We start from the raw sequence: 19,405 nt of genomic DNA, 5'->3' as shown, positions 1-19,405 counted from the left end.
GAAATTAAAATACAAAAAAAAACATCTGATCAAAAACTGTTAAACGTAAGCTCTTTTGTTATATAGAAGAGACTCTTGGATCGTAAGCGCCTAGCATGTGCGCTGTGAAGCGCTGCACGCTCATTTGTGCTCTAATATTTTTCTCGGCTGACTCTTCTTTGCAAATGCGCGCGCGCGTGATGATCACGTGTACACATACGCTTGTCAAACAGCATCAGGACCAGAAACACGAGTAGCAACGGAAGCATCGCCTAGAATCGTCGAAAATTAGGTTGAGATGGACAAATGCGAGTGCTCTAACAGTAAGTGATTTTAACGGCGAATTTATGAATGTCTTTGAAAAAGTTATTGTAAGCAATATACGCACTAGCATATTTTGGCAATAGCGGGTCGCTGTGTTCGTTCAGCACTCTGTGATGTGTTTTGTCGTTCAGCTGCAGCTGGTACGTGCGGACCGAACTGCAAATGCACCAATTGTACGTGCGCTAAAGACAAAAAAAGTGAGTTCAGTGACAAGTGTTTACATTTTCTGTTCTGCGTTGGATTGTAAACTAAACGCAATCACGAGCTGTTTTTCTTGTATCCCGGTAGCGTGCTGTTCGTCCGGTTGCACCAAGGGCACGAACAGCTGTGAAAGCGCGAGCAAGGACAAGGACAAGTCCGGCACGCGCTGCTGCAAATGATGGCGTATGATGTGACGCGCACTGTAGCTTGTAACATTCTGTTAATCTGATCAAATAAAATGTACTTCAATAACCTAGTTACTTGATTATTGTTACACTATTATTATACATTATAATTATATTAACTATAGCCGATATATTTTTTAAGTGAAAATAATTTGACTACCACTACCCATAGAAATTTGCTAAAGTTTTAGTTAGTGCTCTTATATAACCTGCTAATGTAATGTTTTTATTCGCATTCATGTTCCCAACTCTGAAGTCATTTCAAAACATCTTAGATGCGCTAGAGTATGAAAGATAACATGCAAATTTTGCCCAAATATGGCAGTACATATGACCAGGATGGCTCTGTGAATTTGGATCAAATCTCCATGTATGTTTTGCAAAACTCTGCATAGTGTGTCTGGATTAATGTTCCGCAGTTAACCCTGTTCGTCTTGGGCTAAAGTTCTCATTTATGTCCACTGCCAGTCAGGGGCGGATCTACGGGCGGGCCTGGGTTGGCAGCTGGGCCCGCCTAATCACAAGCTCAGAGTACAGTTTTCCGTATGAAAATTAATGAGCACGAACGAAAGTTGTTGAGGGGGGGGGGGGGGGGGGGTGGCGAACGAAAGTTGTTTGTGGTGGGCGGGGTGTATGGTCATTAAATGACTCGTGCGCTAGGCGCCATCCTGCAGCTTTGGCCCGTCCAAAAACAGCCGGCTGCATCCGCCACTGCTGCCAGTACTTTAGGCACATCCGAAGAAACCCACAAATATTCATATACGATAGCATAAAGATATACTTGCAGACTTTATAATAGAGTACTGTGTACAACTCTTAGGCTACAATTAAATTAGTTTTAGCAATTATATAATGACCGTATATAATTTATTATATTTAAAGACATACAAAAAGTTCTTCAGGACATATGTAAAGAAATGTTTACATATTTCTGAGGTTTTCTCAGTTCCTGTCTGCTTCGAATCTAAGAGACGTGCCGTCACTCTAAATACCGTTGTCTGTTTTTTTTCCTCTTTCAATACTACATACAAATTTCTTGGTTTCGGAAAAAGACACTGAGAGGTAATGATTTGTGGTCATTATACATATGATCATTATACATATGATCATTATACATAGGGTCACTATGTTTATGGACATTATACATATGGTGATTATATATGGTCCTCATACGTATGGTGATTATACATACAGTCATCACATATATGGTCATTTTACATATGGTCATTATACATGGTCATCACATATATGGACATTATACATATGGTCATTGTACATATGGTGATTATATATATGGACATTATACATATGGTCATTATATATGGTCCTCATACGTATGGTGATTATACATATGGTCATCACATATATGGTCATTATACATATGGTTATTATACATATGGTCATCACATATATGGTCATTATACATATGACCATTATGTATGGTCCTCATACATATGGTCATTACACATACAGTCATCACATATACTGTCATTATACATATGGTTATTATACATATGATCATTATGTATGGTCCTCATATGGTCATTATACATATGATCATTATGTATGGTCCTCATATGGTCATTATACATATGGTCATCACATATATGATCCTGCATATAGTCATTATACATATGGTCATAATACATATGGTCATCACATATATGGTCATTAAACATATGGTCATCACTCATTATTACATATATGGTTATTATTACTAAAGCAACACATCGAATGGTGGCCTCACTTTCCCTCAGTACTGTATATTGTACATTTTATTTTTGTTAACTATTGTGTATTTAGCTGATAGTGATTTTAGGGTTTGATACCTTACCAAAAAGTTATACCCTGTATTGTAGCCTATTCGACATTATATAAATTGTAGTTGTAGCTTTTGTGATGTAGCTTGCTGAAATTGTATAAATGAGGCAAAGAAACAATATCTTGTAGCTAAATACAGGAATTGAGTTCGCTACGAGCCTTATCTTGATAGTGCTCAATAACTGATCAGATATAACAACAAGCACAGGATGGTGTAAAGAGGTGGACGTGATTAAAACGGTGGCGTTTGCACGTCTATTATCCTTCAAATTAAGCTCGAAAGTCTAGTTTTCTATATCACAGTAATCCCATCTCTTTAGCTCCGCCTCCACGGAGCAGTAGCGTTAGCATGTTCGCTTCCGTTTGAACTCCAGTGGGGAAGGACTTCATAAACACATGTAATGTAGCCGCACACTGACTGGTACTGGTGTGTTTTATACGTCGTGTCTGTTTACTGCAGGCCTGAAGGGTTTATGTGGTGACAGGTGTTGTGCACGGCGGCTGGGGCAGGTCGTAGGTTGCGGAAGTGGAAGCAATAACGAACAGTAAAAATCCGACTTGGGAGATTATGAAGAGGTTTGGTAAAGAATTTAAAGTTAATCTATAAAGGACTGCACCGTATCTGTAAATTAGTAGTTGAACTGTGCCAATAGTCAGAATAACGGAGTACGCATGTGCACTCTGAAGAAGTCCGGGTTGATGCGCCTCTCAGCCGAAGGGAAGGTCGGAGTGGCCACGGGGGTCGTGATCTTCTCCATGTTCATCTCCAGGACTCTCATATCAGACCGAGTGGACGTGAACACTCGCGCTTCGCTATTTCGAGTACAGTTTCTGCTCTTCATCAACTCCCTGCTCCTCCTGGGCTCGCTGTACATCTGGAGACGCACCGTGACGCGGTTCTGCGGCACCAGAGGGAGTCTGGGCACCTGGACCCAAAGGTGCTGGCGCGCGCTCGTGCTGGTGTTCCTCGTGCTCGCGCATTCCAGTTACTTGAGCTTGTTTTACATGGTGGACACAGAACCGCACTGGCTGGCGCTACTGAGCTTCACGTGCCTGGGCATTTACATTATCCTCCTGTTCTTCTTGGTGGCGTTCAGTTGCGTGAGTCGTGTGCGTCGCTTGTGTGCCCCGACCTCAGACGGGAACGAGTCGGGCAGACAGGTGGTTCTAGCCTTGGTAGTGACCGCAGTACTGGCACTATATGGGTTGTTAAATGCCTCACAGCCCCCACAGGTTGTGGAGGTGGAGGTTCCTGTGAAGAACCTACCAGCCTCAATGAACGGACTGAGGGTGGTGCTGTTGTCTGATATACATCTTGGGCCGACTCTAGGACGCTCCAGGCTAGAGTATATTGTTACCGTGGTGAATCAGCTGAAACCAGGTAAACATACCACAAATCCACTACATACTATCATGCCAGTGCTTGGATGTGTGTCATGTTCTGTTGGTTCTGTTGTGCGGTGTGTTGGTTTTAGACTTGGTGGTGATTGTCGGCGATTTGACGGATTCCCAGGTGACCAAGCTCAGTGCCGCGGCCGAGCCGCTGGGCTCTCTGAGGGCCCCGCTGGGCTGTTACTTCGTGACAGGTCAGGCAGGAGACCAGCAGTGTGCTGCTGTGATTTACCCACTATAATTGCCAAGAAATATGACCGCTGTGTTTCTGGTGGCCTTAGGAAACCACGAGTACTACACCGCTGACGTGGAAGGCTGGTTCGAGTTTTTGCATTCGAAGGGGATCACGCCTCTACACAACACCCATGTGCGATTGTCCCGGCCGGGCCAGAGCCAGGACTGGATCTGTCTTGCTGGTGTTGATGATCTGGAGGCTAGCATGCTACGGTTAGGCTAACACATCAAATCAGGGAATTCACAATGTGCACTTCAGTTCGTCTATGAATCAGATTCATTCACACTGGGGGTGTGTTCGGCCGTAGGTACCCAGGTCATGGGATGGACGTACAGAACGCTCTGAGTGGCTGCAGTGACCGGCATCCTATCGTCCTTCTGGCTCACCAGCCCAGCGCAGCTAAAGCAGCTGTCCGCCAACGTCCTGACATCAGCTTGGTACTGTCAGGTACATCATCACCGTCTCGTTAAAGACCCACCTCGTTAAAAACCTGACCAGTTCCTACCTGTCAGAGATGATGAACACCATTTAATGTTGGATGATATGAACCACACTGGTCCTGGAAACACTGACCTGCTTGATCGCCCCCTTCCTCTTCAAACCTCGATACACAGAGTGGGCAAATATATGTAGTTAGTCAGTAAAAACAGGTGTGGCCATTGAGTATTGCAGCACACTTTTAAAATTCTCCACTTTTTAAAGTGTGTTTTAATATGTTTTAATGTTTGTTGATGTTCAGGCCACACTCACGCAGGACAGCTGTTCCCACTCACTCTGCTGGTTTTCCTGGTGAATCCCTATTTCTGTGGCCTGTATCAAGTCTCAGAGAACACAACCATCTACGTGACCCCAGGGACCGGTTACTACGGCATTCCAATGAGAATCGGCAGCCGGTCAGAGATCACACACATCATAATGAAACCTGCCTGACACACGCTTGTGTTGTTAACGTTTTTTTTAGACCTGTGCAATACCAACACCTGTAGAAATGTTTCAAACTCATCACACTGTGAATGGATATTAATGTGCCTAAAGTGGTGCCTGTTCTCCAGAGCTCTGAAGTCACTGCCCAGACTGACTTGTGTTGACAACTTCTATAATACTAAGACATCAGATGTTTCAATCTCATTTCTTTTACCTTAGACATATGATGTAGCCTACACATGTCTCTCAAGCTCAGGTTCCGTTATTTGTCAATACAGAGCTCAGAATGATTTTTGGTAAGGATGAAGAAATGGATGAAAAATGTCATCTGTTGATATGAGGGTATATAAGATTATCTCATTTTAATTAAACTCTTGAATTGAAGCTTACGTGTCACTGTTATTGGCCCCCACTTTAGGTATTTTGTGTCCTGCTGTTGCTAAGGGAAGAGTAGTGAGTCTTCTGTCCTGGACCCTTTTCTGTGTAACAGGTGTCTGGAGCGTTTAATCCTTGAGCTTTAATTTGTCAGCTGTGCCCAGAGGTTCCCAGTTAAGAAGCTGTGCTGATGAACTTGTGAATAGATTCTGTGAATTTGGAGTCTACTGGGGATCACCTAAACTTTTATTTATTAATCTTTCTTTTCTAATCTTTCCTAATAGTTTGCATGAAGTTGGTGTTTAACTACAATCTTGGTGCCACGTAAACACCTGTGATCATCAAAGGTTTCGCATGTAAACACGTGATCTTCAGAGGTTTTGAGTGTAAACACCTGTGATCTTTAGGTTTTGAGTGTAAACTCATTATCTTTAGAGGTTTTTCCTCCTTCTCCAGGCAAAAATTAAAATGGAAATGTGAATAGATTTTCAGTATATTAACCATCAGTTCTATTATTTTATGGGTTAATAAGTTCTTTTAATTCCTGAAGTGCCAATAATCAACATGTGTTTTATAGATTTTTGTTTTTTGTCACTTTGGAGGAAACTGCTGTGGGTCCAACACTTGCTATGGGTTGCTATGACAATCTTACCGAAGCCAACAGTTATAGAAAAAAGTTTTTCACTTTGACTTGAACTACAACTTAGTTCTACATGTTTAAGAAACTCTTTTGGTGAGGATGCAGTTTAAAATGATTTCCAATTGAAAACAGACACAAGAAAACTTGGTTGAAAATTGTTGCAAATATTATTCACAAATAACAGCCCTGTGTACATTCACCTAGTTGCAAATGTTCCTTTAAAGACCTCCAGCACTACACAACACAAAACAGTGACATTCCTGCACAGTCTTTACACACAGGCGGATGTCAACAAGCGTGTTGGGAGAGGCAGATTTATTTTTCCGCTGGTGGTGCGTTTTTCTTCACAGCTCGTAATATGGCCTGTTGCACCACCGGGTACAGTTTATGGCAGCCGTCCATGCACGTGCTCACAGCCGCCGTCAGCGCGTCCTCGCGCATCTCCCCGTCCGCCTGCAGCCCGGAAATCTGATTCAGGTTCGGAAGCAGCGCGAGACTAACGCGTCCCTGGTTCTCCTCGTAGCCGGACCGCCAGCTCCCCGTCTCCTCCAAGAAGTCCGGGTCCACCAGGCACGACTCGCCGTCCTGGCGCATCGTGCAGCCCAGCACCAGATCGTACATCTCGATACCGGCGTCCGCGAGCGCCATGGACGCGCACGTGACGGCGTGCGCCAGAACCGAGCCGTCGTTTTCCAGAACCATCACGTGCACTTCTATCTGGGAGCGCGGGTACCGGTGCAGGCACACGCCGGGCTGCAGGCTCTCCAGCAGCGCCACGGACACGTCCCGCTCCTCGGAACCCTGGATCCAAGCGCCCCGTTTCTGGCTGGAAAATGGCGCGAGCCGAAAGTCACAGACGAGGCGGCCGCTTTTCATGTCGGTTTCGTCCTTGCGGTCCGTTTCTCGTGGACCGAACACGGAACACATTATCTTTGTGTTTCCAGCCTCGAGGTAGGCTGAGCCTTTGGCTTGGCTCACGAGCCCGCAGCGCGCGAACACCGAGCGAACGTCCGCGTTTGCACGAGCACCGGACCTGCTCCTGGGTTCGGTGGGCCCGGTGCTCGGAGAGAGGAACAATAACGGGGACTGAGACTCCTCCGGCCCGCGAACACGTTTATTATCCACCGGCATGTTGCACACCCACCGCACGCGCTTCACCCAGATCGCTGATTGAAAAACTTCCTTTATAACCGGAAATAACAAACTCTGCTAGTGTCCCTGTTTCCCATTTGAGCGCCACCTGTCGGACAGGCGTGGGACTGTGTCGAGGGGAACGACGTCCCCGTTATTTGGTCTTATGTGGACAAGTGTAGAATAATAGCGTTACAAAGCCACGTTGGACGGAAACAACATTCAACAAACAACATTTAACAAATACATGTTAAGTTCAATAATATCTGCAACTTTCATAAAGTCAAAAACTTTCACACAAGAAGAGCTGGACGTGCGTGGTAAAGTTCATATTTTAGTTTAACCAGCCTCTCACAAAGTTTAACAGCTGTCATACTCACAGTTCGCCTTCGTCTGCCTCTGCAAAATCCACGAGTATCCAGAACAATTGTTTGATTAGCATATACATACACGTAATGTTCATAATAAAGGCTATTTTATATTGTGTTTTACATAGTGCTGAATATTTTAACATTCCCAGTAGTCTGTTCAAAATGCCCCAAAATATTATAAGAATGTCGGATTGTTTTGTCCGAAAGAGGCACTGGGTGTGTGTGAGAGAGGCATTAGGAGCGCGCGGTCATGTGCTCACCTCTTTGCTATATGGCTGGCGCGTGCCAGCCCTGCTGGAGCAGCCGTGCAAGAATCATATACGCGTGCAGATGTACCGTGATCTGTCGACAGAGTCCGCTGACACCGCAGTAAAAAGTTTGAGCACGTGGCACTTGCTCACTCAGTATAGGGTTGTATTGGCGTGTTACTACGCGTAATGACTTTGCTTGTTTATAGCCACTGAATTATACATATAATACATATACATAGTTATACATATAACACATACACAAACACACACACATACACACACACATTATATATATATATATATATATATATATATATATATATATATATATATATATATATATATATATATATATATATATAGGTGTGGATATGGGATGCATATACGGGTCAGTAAACGTCTTATATATAATTAACCACGTATACGTGAGGGGTGAGTTCTTTCGATGCCATTTAGACTTACTAAAGGTTAAGGTGGATATTGCGGTCACTCCTTACTGGATGGTGAGATTCATCTTGACAAGGGCATGTCAAAATGTCATTTAAAGGTAAACAGAAAAAATGCATTTTTAAACTAAGACCCTCTCGGGTCACGAGTGGATCTGCTTACCCAAGCCGAAGAGGAGAGTGCAGACGCCACTGAGCGGTACCGCACACGTACGCGTAAACACACGTTAGGATGTTATAAAGGCTTCGTCCTATATCTTAAACCACTCCTGGCGCACTGGCCTGTTACGCAAAAACTAACAAACCTTTAATAGATTTTTCACGTAGGTGCGACATTTTAAAGTGTCTTCACTGAAAATTCGCCGAACTCAGGAGACATAATGAAGAGCTGGTTGATGGCCAACACTGCCTGCGCGCACTCTAACATCACCTCTGGTTAGGCAGCAGTAGACATAGTGCATCTGACCAGCGTGCGTCTGGGCATCTGAGCGCGAGGCACCATGGAGGAACTAGCGCGAGAGAGCATTCGCAGCATCAGTTTATTGTACAAACCTGCGCGCGGTTCTGAAGCGCCACGTTTGGGTTCGTTCGGGGCCGTTTTCATCATGCTCAAATCAGCGCTCGGCGCGGGACTGCTCAACTTCCCTTGGGCTTTTGGCAAAGCGGGCGGCGTGAACAGAGCCATATCTGTGGAACTGGTACGTTACAGGGTTTGCGTGTAGGTCAGATAGTTTTGTAACTAAAAGAATACCTCTGTATATTAAATGTGAGATTCAGATCATTTTAGATTGAGCGTATTCATGATGCAGTAAAGTTTATTTAACAAATGTTAATTATTATGTCTTTTAAGTCTGCAGTGTTCTGCTGTTCTGGGTAGTGTGGTGTTTCTGTGTTGGGCTGTATGTGTTTGCAGTGTAAAACTTTCTCATTAGGGTGTTAATTTGATGTGGTATCTCACAGTATGCGCATAATGACAAAAGCGGTTTTAAGGTACTCCATTTCTGCGTGCGCGTGTTTACACCTGTGTCTTGCTCTATAGGCAGTCATGGTCCAGTGGTAGGGAACTGGTCTTGTGACTGGAGGGTCGTGGGTTCGATTCCCAGACCTGAGGCCATGACTGAGGTGCCCTTGAGCAAGGCACCTAACCCCAACTGCTCCCCGGTGCCGGGCTAGGGCTGCCCACCGCTCTGGACACGTGTGATCCACAGCCCCCTAGTAATCACTAGTGTGTGTGTGTGTGTGTGTGTGTGTTCTAACTGCACAGATGGGTTAAAAGCAGAGGACAAATTTTGATTGCGGTGTAAAAATCACAATTAACAAAATACAGCACATTTAGATATTTACATTTACATATTTGTTGGCATGATCTCAGTATAAACTGTAGATGTGGTGTGGTGCTATTCTCAGTGGGAGAGTCAGAATCCGTGTCGGATTGCTGCATCACTGATTCAGGGTCAGCACGGCTCCAGAAACACCCTCAGCCAGAGTAACACCCACACCTAGAGTAACACCCACACTTAGAGTAATGCCCTCACACAGAAAGTGGCCATGTGTAGAATTGAGAAAGAACTGAGAATGTTCTCTCTCTCAGGTGTCTCTGATATTTCTGGTGAGTGGTTTGGTGATTCTGGGATACGCCTCATCTATCAGTCGACAGAATTCCTACCATGAAGTGGTGAGGGGTGTGTGTGGACGCAGGGTCGGACATCTCTGCCAGATTTGCTTTGTCTTCAACCTCTTCATGATCTCTGTGGCATTCCTCGTGGTGGTGCAGGATCAGCTGGATAAGTGTGAGTAGAGTGTGTGTGTGTGAGTGTGTGTGTGTATGTGTGTGTGTGTGTGTGAGTGTGAGTGTGTGTGTGTGTGTGTGTGTGTATGTGTGTGTGTGTGTATGTGTGTGTGTGTGTGTGTGTGTGTGTGTGTGTGGGTGTGTGTGTGTGAGTGAGTGTGAGAGAGGGTGGGAGTCAGTGTGTGCCTTTTGCCAGTCTGTTTTGCAAGAAGAGTGTGTGTATGTACATTTGAGCAGAGGTGTCAATTCCAGGTTCAGAAAGTTAAAGTCTTCACCAGGATTTTGCTCAAGCTTGCTAGATTTTCTAATTAGTGCAATCCATGTAAAATTAGTGGAATCAACACAATCCAGGAAGCCTGAGCAAAATCCAAAATCCTTTTACTTTCTGAACCTGGAATTGACACATCTACATTTGAGTGTGTGTGTGTGTGTGTGTGTGTGTGTGTGTGTGTGTGTGTGTGTGTGTGTGTGTGTGTGTGTGAGTGAGTGAGTGAGTGAGAGAGAGGGTGTTAGTCAGTGTGTGCCTTAAGTCTGTTTTGCAAGAAGAGTGTGTGTGCAGCATTATCGTTTTATGTTTGTATAGTTTCATTATGAAACACTGTACTGTATGTGTTTTGACATGATTGAACAAACTTTTAACAAACAACTGTACTTGTGTTTCAGTGTGTCTGTCATTGTATGAAACAGTGACAGGACGTAGAGAGATGCCTTATCATTGGTATACAGACCAGAGCTTTGTCCTCTTCCTCATGTGCCTTATCATCATCCTCCCACTCTCGGTCCCTAAGGAGATCGGCATCCAGAAGTACACCAGGCAGGTGTCGTGAGAACTGTAGCCGCTACGGCTGAACCGCCCTGTCTTTACTCTCCCCACCATAATGAATGTGTTGTGTGTCTGTTGTGTGTCTGCTGTGTGTTGTGTGTCTGTACCCAGTGTTCTGGGTACGCTGGCTGCCAGCTTCCTGTGTGTGGCCATTACAGTGAAGTATTACATGAAAGAGGAGCATGCAGTCTCCCTACGTCCAGAACACACTGACGGGTAAGCATGTGTGTGTGTGTGTGTGTGTGTGTGTGTGTGTGTGTGTGTGTGTGTGTGTGTGTGTGTGTGTGTGTGTGTGTGTGTGTGTGTGTGCACGCGTGTGTGTGTGTGTGTGTGTGTGTGTGTGTGCACGCGTGTGTGTGTGTGTGTGTGTGTGTGTGTGTGTGTGCACGCGTGTGTGTGTGTGTGTGTGTGTGTGTGTGTGTGTGTGCACGCGCGTGTGTGTGTGTGTGTGTGTGTGTGTGTGTGTGTGCACGCGTGTGTGTGTGTGTGTGTGTGTGTGTGTGTGTGTGTGTGCACGCGCGTGTGTGTGTGTGTGTGTGCACGCGTGTGTGTGTGTGTGTGTGTGTGTGTGTGCACGCGTGTGTGTGTGTGTGTGTGTGTGTGTGTGTGTGTGTGTGCGTGCACGCGTGTGTGTGTGTGTGTGTGTGTGTGTGCACGCGCGTGTGTGTGTGTGTGTGTGTGTGTGTGTGTGTGTGTGTGTGTGTGTGCACGCGTGTGTGTGTGTGTGTGTGTGTGTGTGTGTGTGTGTGCACGCGTGTGTGTGTGTGTGTGTGTGTGTGTGTGTGTGTGTGCACGCGTGTGTGTGTGTGTGTGTGTGTGTGTGTGTGCACGCGCGTGTGTGTGTGTGTGTGTGTGTGTGTGTGTGTGTGTGTGTGCACGCGTGTGTGTGTGTGTGTGTGTGTGTGTGTGTGTGTGCACGCGCGTGTGTGTGTGTGTGTGTGCACGCGTGTGTGTGTGTGTGTGTGTGCACGCGTGTGTGTGTGTGTGTGTGTGTGTGTGTGTGTGCACGTGTGTGTTTTGCCTGTGTGGTGTTTGAGCATGTATGGTATGTGTGCACGTGTGTGTGGAAGGGGATGTTCTGAGGGTGTAGGGGTGTATGTATGTGGTTTATGGGTGCATGTGTATATGGGTGTGTGTGTGTGTGTGTGTATGTATATGGGTGGGGTGTGTGTGTGTGCGCGCACACATATGTGGTCTGTGGTGGTGTGTGTGAAAGTGTATCAGATATCTAGTATGCGTTATAGACAACAGTTTTCAAATTCAAATACATGAAAACACACAAATAACATCATATAGTCCAAAATATGTGTAAAGTGTAAAAATTGATGCTCCATACAGTTTTAGACCTGATGTGAACCACACCTATCTGTCTTTAGAAATATAGGGAGAATACACGCTACCATGGTGAAGGACAGCATATATGCTTTCAACGGCTATGATTTAAAGATGGTTACATTAAAAAAGTAATAAATAAGAATAGGAAGTTGTTTGTGTTTGGTTCAGGCTCCACTCCTGGGTGTCCGTCTTCAGCGTGGTCCCCACCATTTGTTTTGGCTTCCAGGTGAACATGCACTTCACCCCTCTGACTGTGCCCAAATGCTGGCTGTGTGTGTGTGTGTGTGTGTGTGAGAGAGAGAGAGAGAGGGTGCGTGCGTGTGTGTGTGTGTGTGTGCGCGAGAGGGTGTGTGTGTGTGTGTGTGTGTGAGAGGGTGTGTGTGTGTGTGTGTGTGTGTGTGTGTGTGTGTAAATGCATTCCTCTGTGTGCTGCTACCCTTCATGCTGATCAATACATGTGTGTGCGTGCGCGTGTGTGTGTTAGTGCCATGAAGCCTGCATTGCCATTTACAGCAGCATGGAGAATAAAAGCATCCTCCACTGGACCTTCATCTCTGGGGTCTCCATGATCTTCTGTCTGGTTATCTACACGCTGACTGGTAGGCTGTGTCCACTCATAGAGAGCGTCCGCTAGTAGAGGTCATCCGGTCATAGAGGTCATCCGTTCATAGAGGTCATCCGTTCATAGAGGGCGTCTGCTCTGAATGTTCTTTTTCCTCTTTCACTGAAGTAACATGGACTTCTCTTTGGCTGTAGGAGTGTTTGGCTTTCTTACATTTGGCCGGGAAGTGGCTTCAGATATTCTGATGTCATATCCTGGAAATGATGTGGTCATGATCATTGCGAGGCTGCTGTTTGGGATCTCAATCATCACTATCTATCCCATAATACTTCTTCTGGGCAGGTGAATAGACCATAAATTGTTACATATGCAATCCACCTTTATGTAGTATATCATAAAAAATTATGATTTAGACATGCACCACTATTAAAGGTTCTGTTTTGTTCTCTAGGTCTGTAATTATGACACTAATGCTTGGTTACCGAGAGAAGCGTGCCATGATTACGGAAATGTTTGAGAGTCGCTGTCGGTGGTTTCTGACCACCCTGTGGATTACTGTGACTCTGGTGGTGGCCATTTATGTGCCAGACATGAGTGATGTCATCAGCGTGATTGGGGGTGTCAGTGCTTTCTTCATCTTCATATTTCCTGGTGGGACATTTATGCACAATACACACACATGTCTACGCAATCCCATAGACACATGAGAATAAGGTGTAAAAGTCTGGAATAAAGCTGACCCATTATCTTTCAGGACTGTGTCTCATATTTGCCATGCAGACGGAACCAGTCGACCACAAAAAAAAGTGAGTGATTTATTTACTTTATGAATCGAACTCATTTTGGTACAGCACCACTTAATTTGTGTATTCTTTCTGACTATCGTATTATCCTCCTTTCTCACTCTGATTCTGTCTTTTTGTTAACTGCACACTTGAACACCCACACACACACACACACATACACACACACACACACACACACACACACACACATACACACACATACACACACACACACACTCCTTTTCTCTAAATTCTTTAGGCTGCTCCTGATTGGATGGGGAGTGGTGACTGTTGTTGTCGGAGTCTTCATCTTTGGCCAGAGCACCACCATCGCAGTCATGGAGCTCACACATAAATCCTGACGATCTTCCTCATCAATACAGGAGCATTGGGTGATTATTATTAATCACTTTAATGATCAGATTCTTGTACAGCAGTACACAGAAGTAAATATCATGTTTCACTGAATTCCCAACAGAAATGTATCTGTAATTTATGTAGTTTGGAAAGATGCAGTTTATTGGGTATACTGAGACAGTATAAAGTATACTGAGAGGATGAGGTTTTATCCAAATGTTTTAACTAAGTGCCCGGAGATCTTCTTGATGGGATGTAATAAATATTGAAATGTATATTTTATACCATTATAACAATGTATTTTTTAATCCTAAGAATACAAATACTTACAATCTGGTTAGTGATTTTGAGAATTATACTTTTTTTTTATGAGTCAAAGAACTAAAACTGAAGTTTTTACCAAATGTCCCTCTTGTTAATGTATGTAATTATTTATTATGTAATAGATTATGGGTATAGTTAATAAATATTTGTTCAAAAAGTAATATCCCTATTTTTTGTTTTTGTATTATGGAAAATGTAAAGCAAATCACACATATAACACATAAAATAGAGTTATAATGATTTTCATGTATACAAAAGACACTGTCAAATGTTGTAATCTAGTAGTAATCTGGAAAACTGATGGCTAGTCGTAATCTGGAAAACTGATGTCTAGACAGTTTGAGACTGCATCACAGCTGAAAGGAACCAGAAGGTAACAAACATAAGGCTCTCTGGAAGTGAAATAAGAACCCAGTTTACCACAACTCTCAAGGTCTATGAACTCCCAGCTCTACACCTTTACCTCACCGGGGATGTATTTAATAAAGTGCCTCTCTAAACAAATGTTGCCAGTCTATCCTTAAATACCGAGGGTGTGTCTGATTCGTTAAAGTTGACAGTTATTATAGTGTGGGGGGGATACGTGGAAAGGCCCTGTGGTCAGTTTCCTTATTCAAGGTACTACGTAAGCCCAACAGTAGAAACCCAGGACTCTGAATTTATGGCAGCTGTCGGACTTATTGCAGTGACTACATACAGACGATCGTGTGATAGAGCGACAACAACAATACAATACACTTATAAATACTAGTAGAAATAATAATACCGTAATAGTACGTTTTGAACATTTTCATAAAAAAAAAAAAGACTGATCACGTGACCTCTCGGCTCCTCCCCCCCCGACTGCAGAGTCGTGCGCGTCCGCTCGTTCACGTGACCAGGAACAGGAAGTAACCCGTCTGAACCGCTCGGGTAGCGTTACGTCTGTTCCGAGGACGCGCCGCGGTTCCGCTCCGGTCTCCCGGTATTATCCGTCGAACCCCCCGACCTATGGACTCTGTAGACAGTAATTAGTCTCCTTCGTCAGCCCCGTTTGCCCGAGGACCCGCAGCAGGTCGCGGCTCGGTTCGTCATGACGGCGGCGGTGCTGTTCGGCTGCACGTTCGTGGCGTTCGGCCCCGCGGCGGCGCTGTTCGTGCTCACGGTGGCCCGGGACCCGCTCCGCGTCATCTTCCTCATCGCCGGGTACGGACGGAGCAAACGGGCCTGGACCGCGGCCGCGTGTTCGGTCCTGGTTCGGTCACACCGCTATGCTCGCTCCTCCAACATCATCCAGTAGTCAGGAGGTCATCACGTGTCATCAGAAAGTTATTCTGAGACATAACTGGCTAAACTAACTAAATCCTAACATGTTATTGTTTATATTTAGCCATATATGACTAATTGTTTTAAATACTTTTAAATATCTTGCACAATCTCTTAGTAAATTAATAATATGGAATAAGAGAAATTAACTACTGTGGTTCCTCATTGTACTCACAGCTTTGCAGTGAACGAGCTTACTTACATCAGTCACTTTTCTGACACATTTCTAGTTCTTTACAAACGTCTAAAACTGTTTCTCCCTTCTGACTGTGACTGATATATTTCGAAGAAGAGTAAGGCTTTTTAACAATCTAAAACCACAGAACTCTTAGTTCTCCAGGATGTTCTATGATCTGTACACAATGCTGGGTTTGTAATTTGACTCTTGCCAGGGCAGAGTGGCGCTGACGGCGGTGTGTTTGCAGGGCGTTCTTCTGGCTGGTGTCTCTGCTGCTGTCCTCGCTGGTGTGGTTCATCACTGTGCAGATGAGCAACAGAGACAGTGCCGCCCAGCAGAAAGCTCTTCTCATATTCGGGGTGGTGCTGTCTGTGCTGCTTCAGGAGGTCTTTAGATTTGCCTACTACAGACTACTAAAGTAAGCGTGAACACCTTCACAGCAACTGCAGCAAACATATATACTGCAGCAAACATATATATACAAAAACTGTATATTCATTGGTTTATATCTGTAGTGACACGACATCATAAGTGGATTAAATGTGCCCATTATTATTGTATTAAGCGTCTTCTCTGTGTTTGACTAATATGACCTGCTCTGTTTCTCAGGAAGGCTAATGAAGGTCTGTTGGCTCTTAGCCAGGAGGACACCATGCCCATTTCCATTCGCCAGCTAGCCTACGGTGTGATATAACGACTGCATGTCTGTTTACACGTGCTTTTGGTTATTGCGTCCTACAGTGTTTTGATGAGTATTGGTGAGTAATGTAACCTGTGTTCTCCAGTCTCTGGCCTGGGTTTTGGCTTCATGAGTGGAGCGTTTTCTGTAGTCAACATCCTCTCTGACTCTGGAGGTCCTGGCACTGTTGGTATCCATGGTGACTCTCAACACTACTTCATCTCCTCAGGTGAGTGCGTTGTGTTTGTTTACACGTGTAGGTGTTTACATGTGTAGGTGTTTAAACTCATCCACTCCTTGTTTACACGTGTAGGTGTTTTTCACTCATCCACTCCTTGTTTACACGTGTAGGTGTTTACACTCATCCACTCCTTGTTTACACGTGTAGGTGTTTACACTCATCCACTCCTTGTTTACACGTGTAGGTGTTTACATGTATAGGTGTTTTCACTCATCCACTCCTTGTTTACAAGTGTAGGTGTTTACACTCATCCACTCCTTGTTTACACGTGTAGGTGTTTACACGTATAGGTGTTTTCACTCATCCACTCCTTGTTTACACGTGTAGGTGTTTTCACTCATCCACTCCTTGTTTACACGTGTAGGTGTTTACACGTGTAGGTGTTTTCACTCATCCACTCCTTGTTTACACATGTAGATGTTTTCACTCATCCACTCCTTGTTTACATGTGTAGGTGTTTACACTCATCCACTCCTTGTTTACACGTGTAGGTGTTTACACTCATCCACTCCTTGTTTACACGTGTAGGTGTTTACATGTATAGGTGTTTTCACTCATCCACTCCTTGTTTACACGTGTAGGTGTTTACACTCATCCACTCCTTGTTTACACGTGTAGGTGTTTACATGTATAGGTGTTTTCACTCATCCACTCCTTGTTTACACGTGTAGGTGTTTACACGCGTAGGCGTTTTCACTCATCCACTCCTTGTTTACACGTGTAGGTGTTTTCATCCACACCTTGTTTACACGTGTAGGTGTTTACACTCATCCACTCCTCGGGTTTTAAACAGTTGTTTGTCCCCCCCTAGCTTTCATGACCTTGGCCATCATCCTGCTGCACATGTTCTGGGGGGTGGTGTTCTTTGAGGCGTGTGAGCGTCAGAAGTGGTGGGGTGTTGGTGCAGTGGTCCTCACTCACCTGCTGGTGTCCTGTCTGGTAAGACACACACTACTCTTATTTTTGTAACTCTGACTGCTTGACACTTTCTGTGTCTGATATTAGTTATTGTGTTACAGCTACAGAATGTGACAAATTTTAATAATTTTTGGTTGTGATTTAGCTTTCACCTGATTGGGATGTTAATGGACCTTTAAGTGTTGACCTTGTTTGTCGTTTGTATGTTTCAGACGTTTGTGAACCCGCAGTATGAAGGCAGTCTGATCCCCACATACATCATTGTGTGTGTGATGGCTGGCTGGGCATTCTCATGTGCTGGTGGATCTCTGAGGAACCTCAGACTTTGTCTCACCTGCAAAGACAAAGACTTCCTGTTGGCCAATCACAGACCTAGATAACACATCAAATACAAAGCAGGACTATCTTTCCAAAGACAGGAGTGGGTGCTCAGCCTGCCGGGTTCTTAGCTATTACACCTGGATCCTGTTAGCTATAATCCTGGAGCTCTAGGTGGTCTGGATGTAACTGTTCCTGAACAGCGGGGGTTTCTTTGTGCTTTCTGACCCCTTTCTGTCCCAATACTTCTGTGTGTGTGTGAGAGAGAGAGAGAAGGATTTTGTGAGCATGTGTAGAACAGCTCGTCTGTATGACCGTCCGTGCCCTACCGAGCCACTTTAGTCTGAAGGGTTTTTGTCTCAGTCCTGCTCGTCTGGTCACGTTCCTTCGTTTTGAGGGTGCAGTAGTGACGGTTGTTCACGTCCTTCTTGAACGTCACCCTTAATCACTGCTGTTCGCTTTTCTGAAACAGTTCTTCCCGTTTCAGTTATATGACCGATGACATCCGCTGATCTGATATGGTCTTTCCCGTAATAATTTAATGTTTGTGTTCTTTAACACTGGTAATAGTTTTTTTTTATTTTAACCTACCCAGAACACCGATCAGATAAGATGTTGTAAACCAGTTTGGTTACTAGAGCAGAACAGGCAAAACCTGTTTTCAAATGACCAAGAGAAAGTTCAGCTTGATTTTGCTTTTTAAAGCCTCTTGCTTTCACCGCCAAAAGTTCTGAATGAAGTTGGTCTTGTAGGATGATCTGCCCGATCTTTCTGATATCATTCGTACTTAAGATTTTTCTGCAAGGTGTCCTTGGTTGAAAAGTGTATGAAAATTCTTTATTAAACTAGATTTAGATGAAAATATATCTATACGTAAATGTAAGTCTGTCCATGCTCATGCAGTCATAGTTGAGTTCATGTTTCCCTGTTTATAGATGCAGTAGTTTTTACTTTGTGTTGTTGCGGCAAACAGTCTCGGCTATCGTTGGGACCTGGAAAACCACTGACGAACTGAGGACTTATACAGTTCTGTGACCAGTTCTAAACCTTTCCTTTGACTAGACCTACTGGTAAACGGTCCTGCTGCAGTTCTGTAATACAGTAAAGCACCCAGAGTGTGTGTGTGTGTGTGTGTGTGCGTGCGTGCGTGCGTGCGTGCAGGGAGCCTTGAGTCCTTAAAATGTTTTTGTTTTCCGAGTGGTAGGTTAAAGAAAAAGCACAAATGGAAAAAAAAAACATTAACAGGAAAAAAATTAAATAAATATTTGTGTTTTTCAAATATCTACTGCATCTGTACTATATTGTCTATAATTTACAAAGGCATACAATCATTCTAAAGAAATTAGGTGCAAGAATGTCTTCAGGGAGGGGTGAACTATCCCTAACCCACACAAGTCCACTGCAGAGTAGGGAGACCTTGCTGAACACATGACTTTACCAGTAGCACTACGTCCATCAGGCCTCTATGGAAGTTCAGCTCCTATTAGCAACAGTGGGAATTTGCCTGAGGCTCGAG

General features: G+C 44.4%; 5 protein-coding genes across 5 annotated transcripts; 4 read left to right on the top strand and 1 right to left on the bottom strand.

The window, feature by feature from the left end:
- Window positions 1-144: 144 nt before the first annotated feature.
- On the top strand, window positions 145-762 carry mtbl (metallothionein-B-like). Its single transcript, XM_077024332.1, has 3 exons — window positions 145-302; window positions 435-500; window positions 592-762. The coding sequence occupies exons 1-3, from the start codon at window positions 278-280 to the stop codon at window positions 681-683; spliced, it is 183 nt and encodes a 60-aa protein (XP_076880447.1). The 5' UTR covers window positions 145-277; the 3' UTR covers window positions 684-762.
- A 2,067-nt stretch (window positions 763-2,829) lies between these two features.
- On the top strand, window positions 2,830-5,450 carry tmppe (transmembrane protein with metallophosphoesterase domain). The gene is made up of 5 exons (XM_077023912.1): window positions 2,830-3,891; window positions 3,986-4,096; window positions 4,184-4,349; window positions 4,445-4,584; window positions 4,877-5,450. Exons 1-5 carry the CDS (start codon window positions 3,183-3,185, stop codon window positions 5,065-5,067), a joined length of 1,317 nt encoding a protein of 438 aa, XP_076880027.1. The 5' UTR covers window positions 2,830-3,182; the 3' UTR covers window positions 5,068-5,450.
- Window positions 5,451-6,219: 769 nt separating this feature from the next.
- Window positions 6,220-7,339, bottom strand: exosc6 (exosome component 6). Its single transcript, XM_077023913.1, has one exon. It carries the CDS (start codon window positions 7,205-7,207, stop codon window positions 6,392-6,394), a length of 816 nt encoding a protein of 271 aa, XP_076880028.1. The 5' UTR covers window positions 7,208-7,339; the 3' UTR covers window positions 6,220-6,391.
- A 1,145-nt stretch (window positions 7,340-8,484) lies between these two features.
- Window positions 8,485-14,271, top strand: slc38a8b (solute carrier family 38 member 8b). Its single transcript, XM_077023914.1, has 10 exons — window positions 8,485-8,973; window positions 9,867-10,065; window positions 10,728-10,878; window positions 10,999-11,103; window positions 12,391-12,448; window positions 12,707-12,821; window positions 12,979-13,126; window positions 13,236-13,435; window positions 13,539-13,590; window positions 13,829-14,271. Exons 1-10 carry the CDS (start codon window positions 8,776-8,778, stop codon window positions 13,929-13,931), a joined length of 1,329 nt encoding a protein of 442 aa, XP_076880029.1. The 5' UTR covers window positions 8,485-8,775; the 3' UTR covers window positions 13,932-14,271.
- An 858-nt stretch (window positions 14,272-15,129) lies between these two features.
- aph1b (aph-1B gamma-secretase subunit) lies at window positions 15,130-19,183 on the top strand. The gene is made up of 6 exons (XM_077023909.1): window positions 15,130-15,435; window positions 15,981-16,151; window positions 16,343-16,416; window positions 16,519-16,641; window positions 17,465-17,592; window positions 17,784-19,183. The coding sequence occupies exons 1-6, from the start codon at window positions 15,323-15,325 to the stop codon at window positions 17,949-17,951; spliced, it is 777 nt and encodes a 258-aa protein (XP_076880024.1). The 5' UTR covers window positions 15,130-15,322; the 3' UTR covers window positions 17,952-19,183.
- Window positions 19,184-19,405: the final 222 nt, after the last annotated feature.

This window comes from Brachyhypopomus gauderio, chromosome 12, assembly GCF_052324685.1.
Source record: "Brachyhypopomus gauderio isolate BG-103 chromosome 12, BGAUD_0.2, whole genome shotgun sequence".
NCBI lineage: Eukaryota > Metazoa > Chordata > Actinopteri > Gymnotiformes > Hypopomidae > Brachyhypopomus > Brachyhypopomus gauderio.
This window is presented reverse-complemented; position numbering and strand designations above follow the sequence as displayed.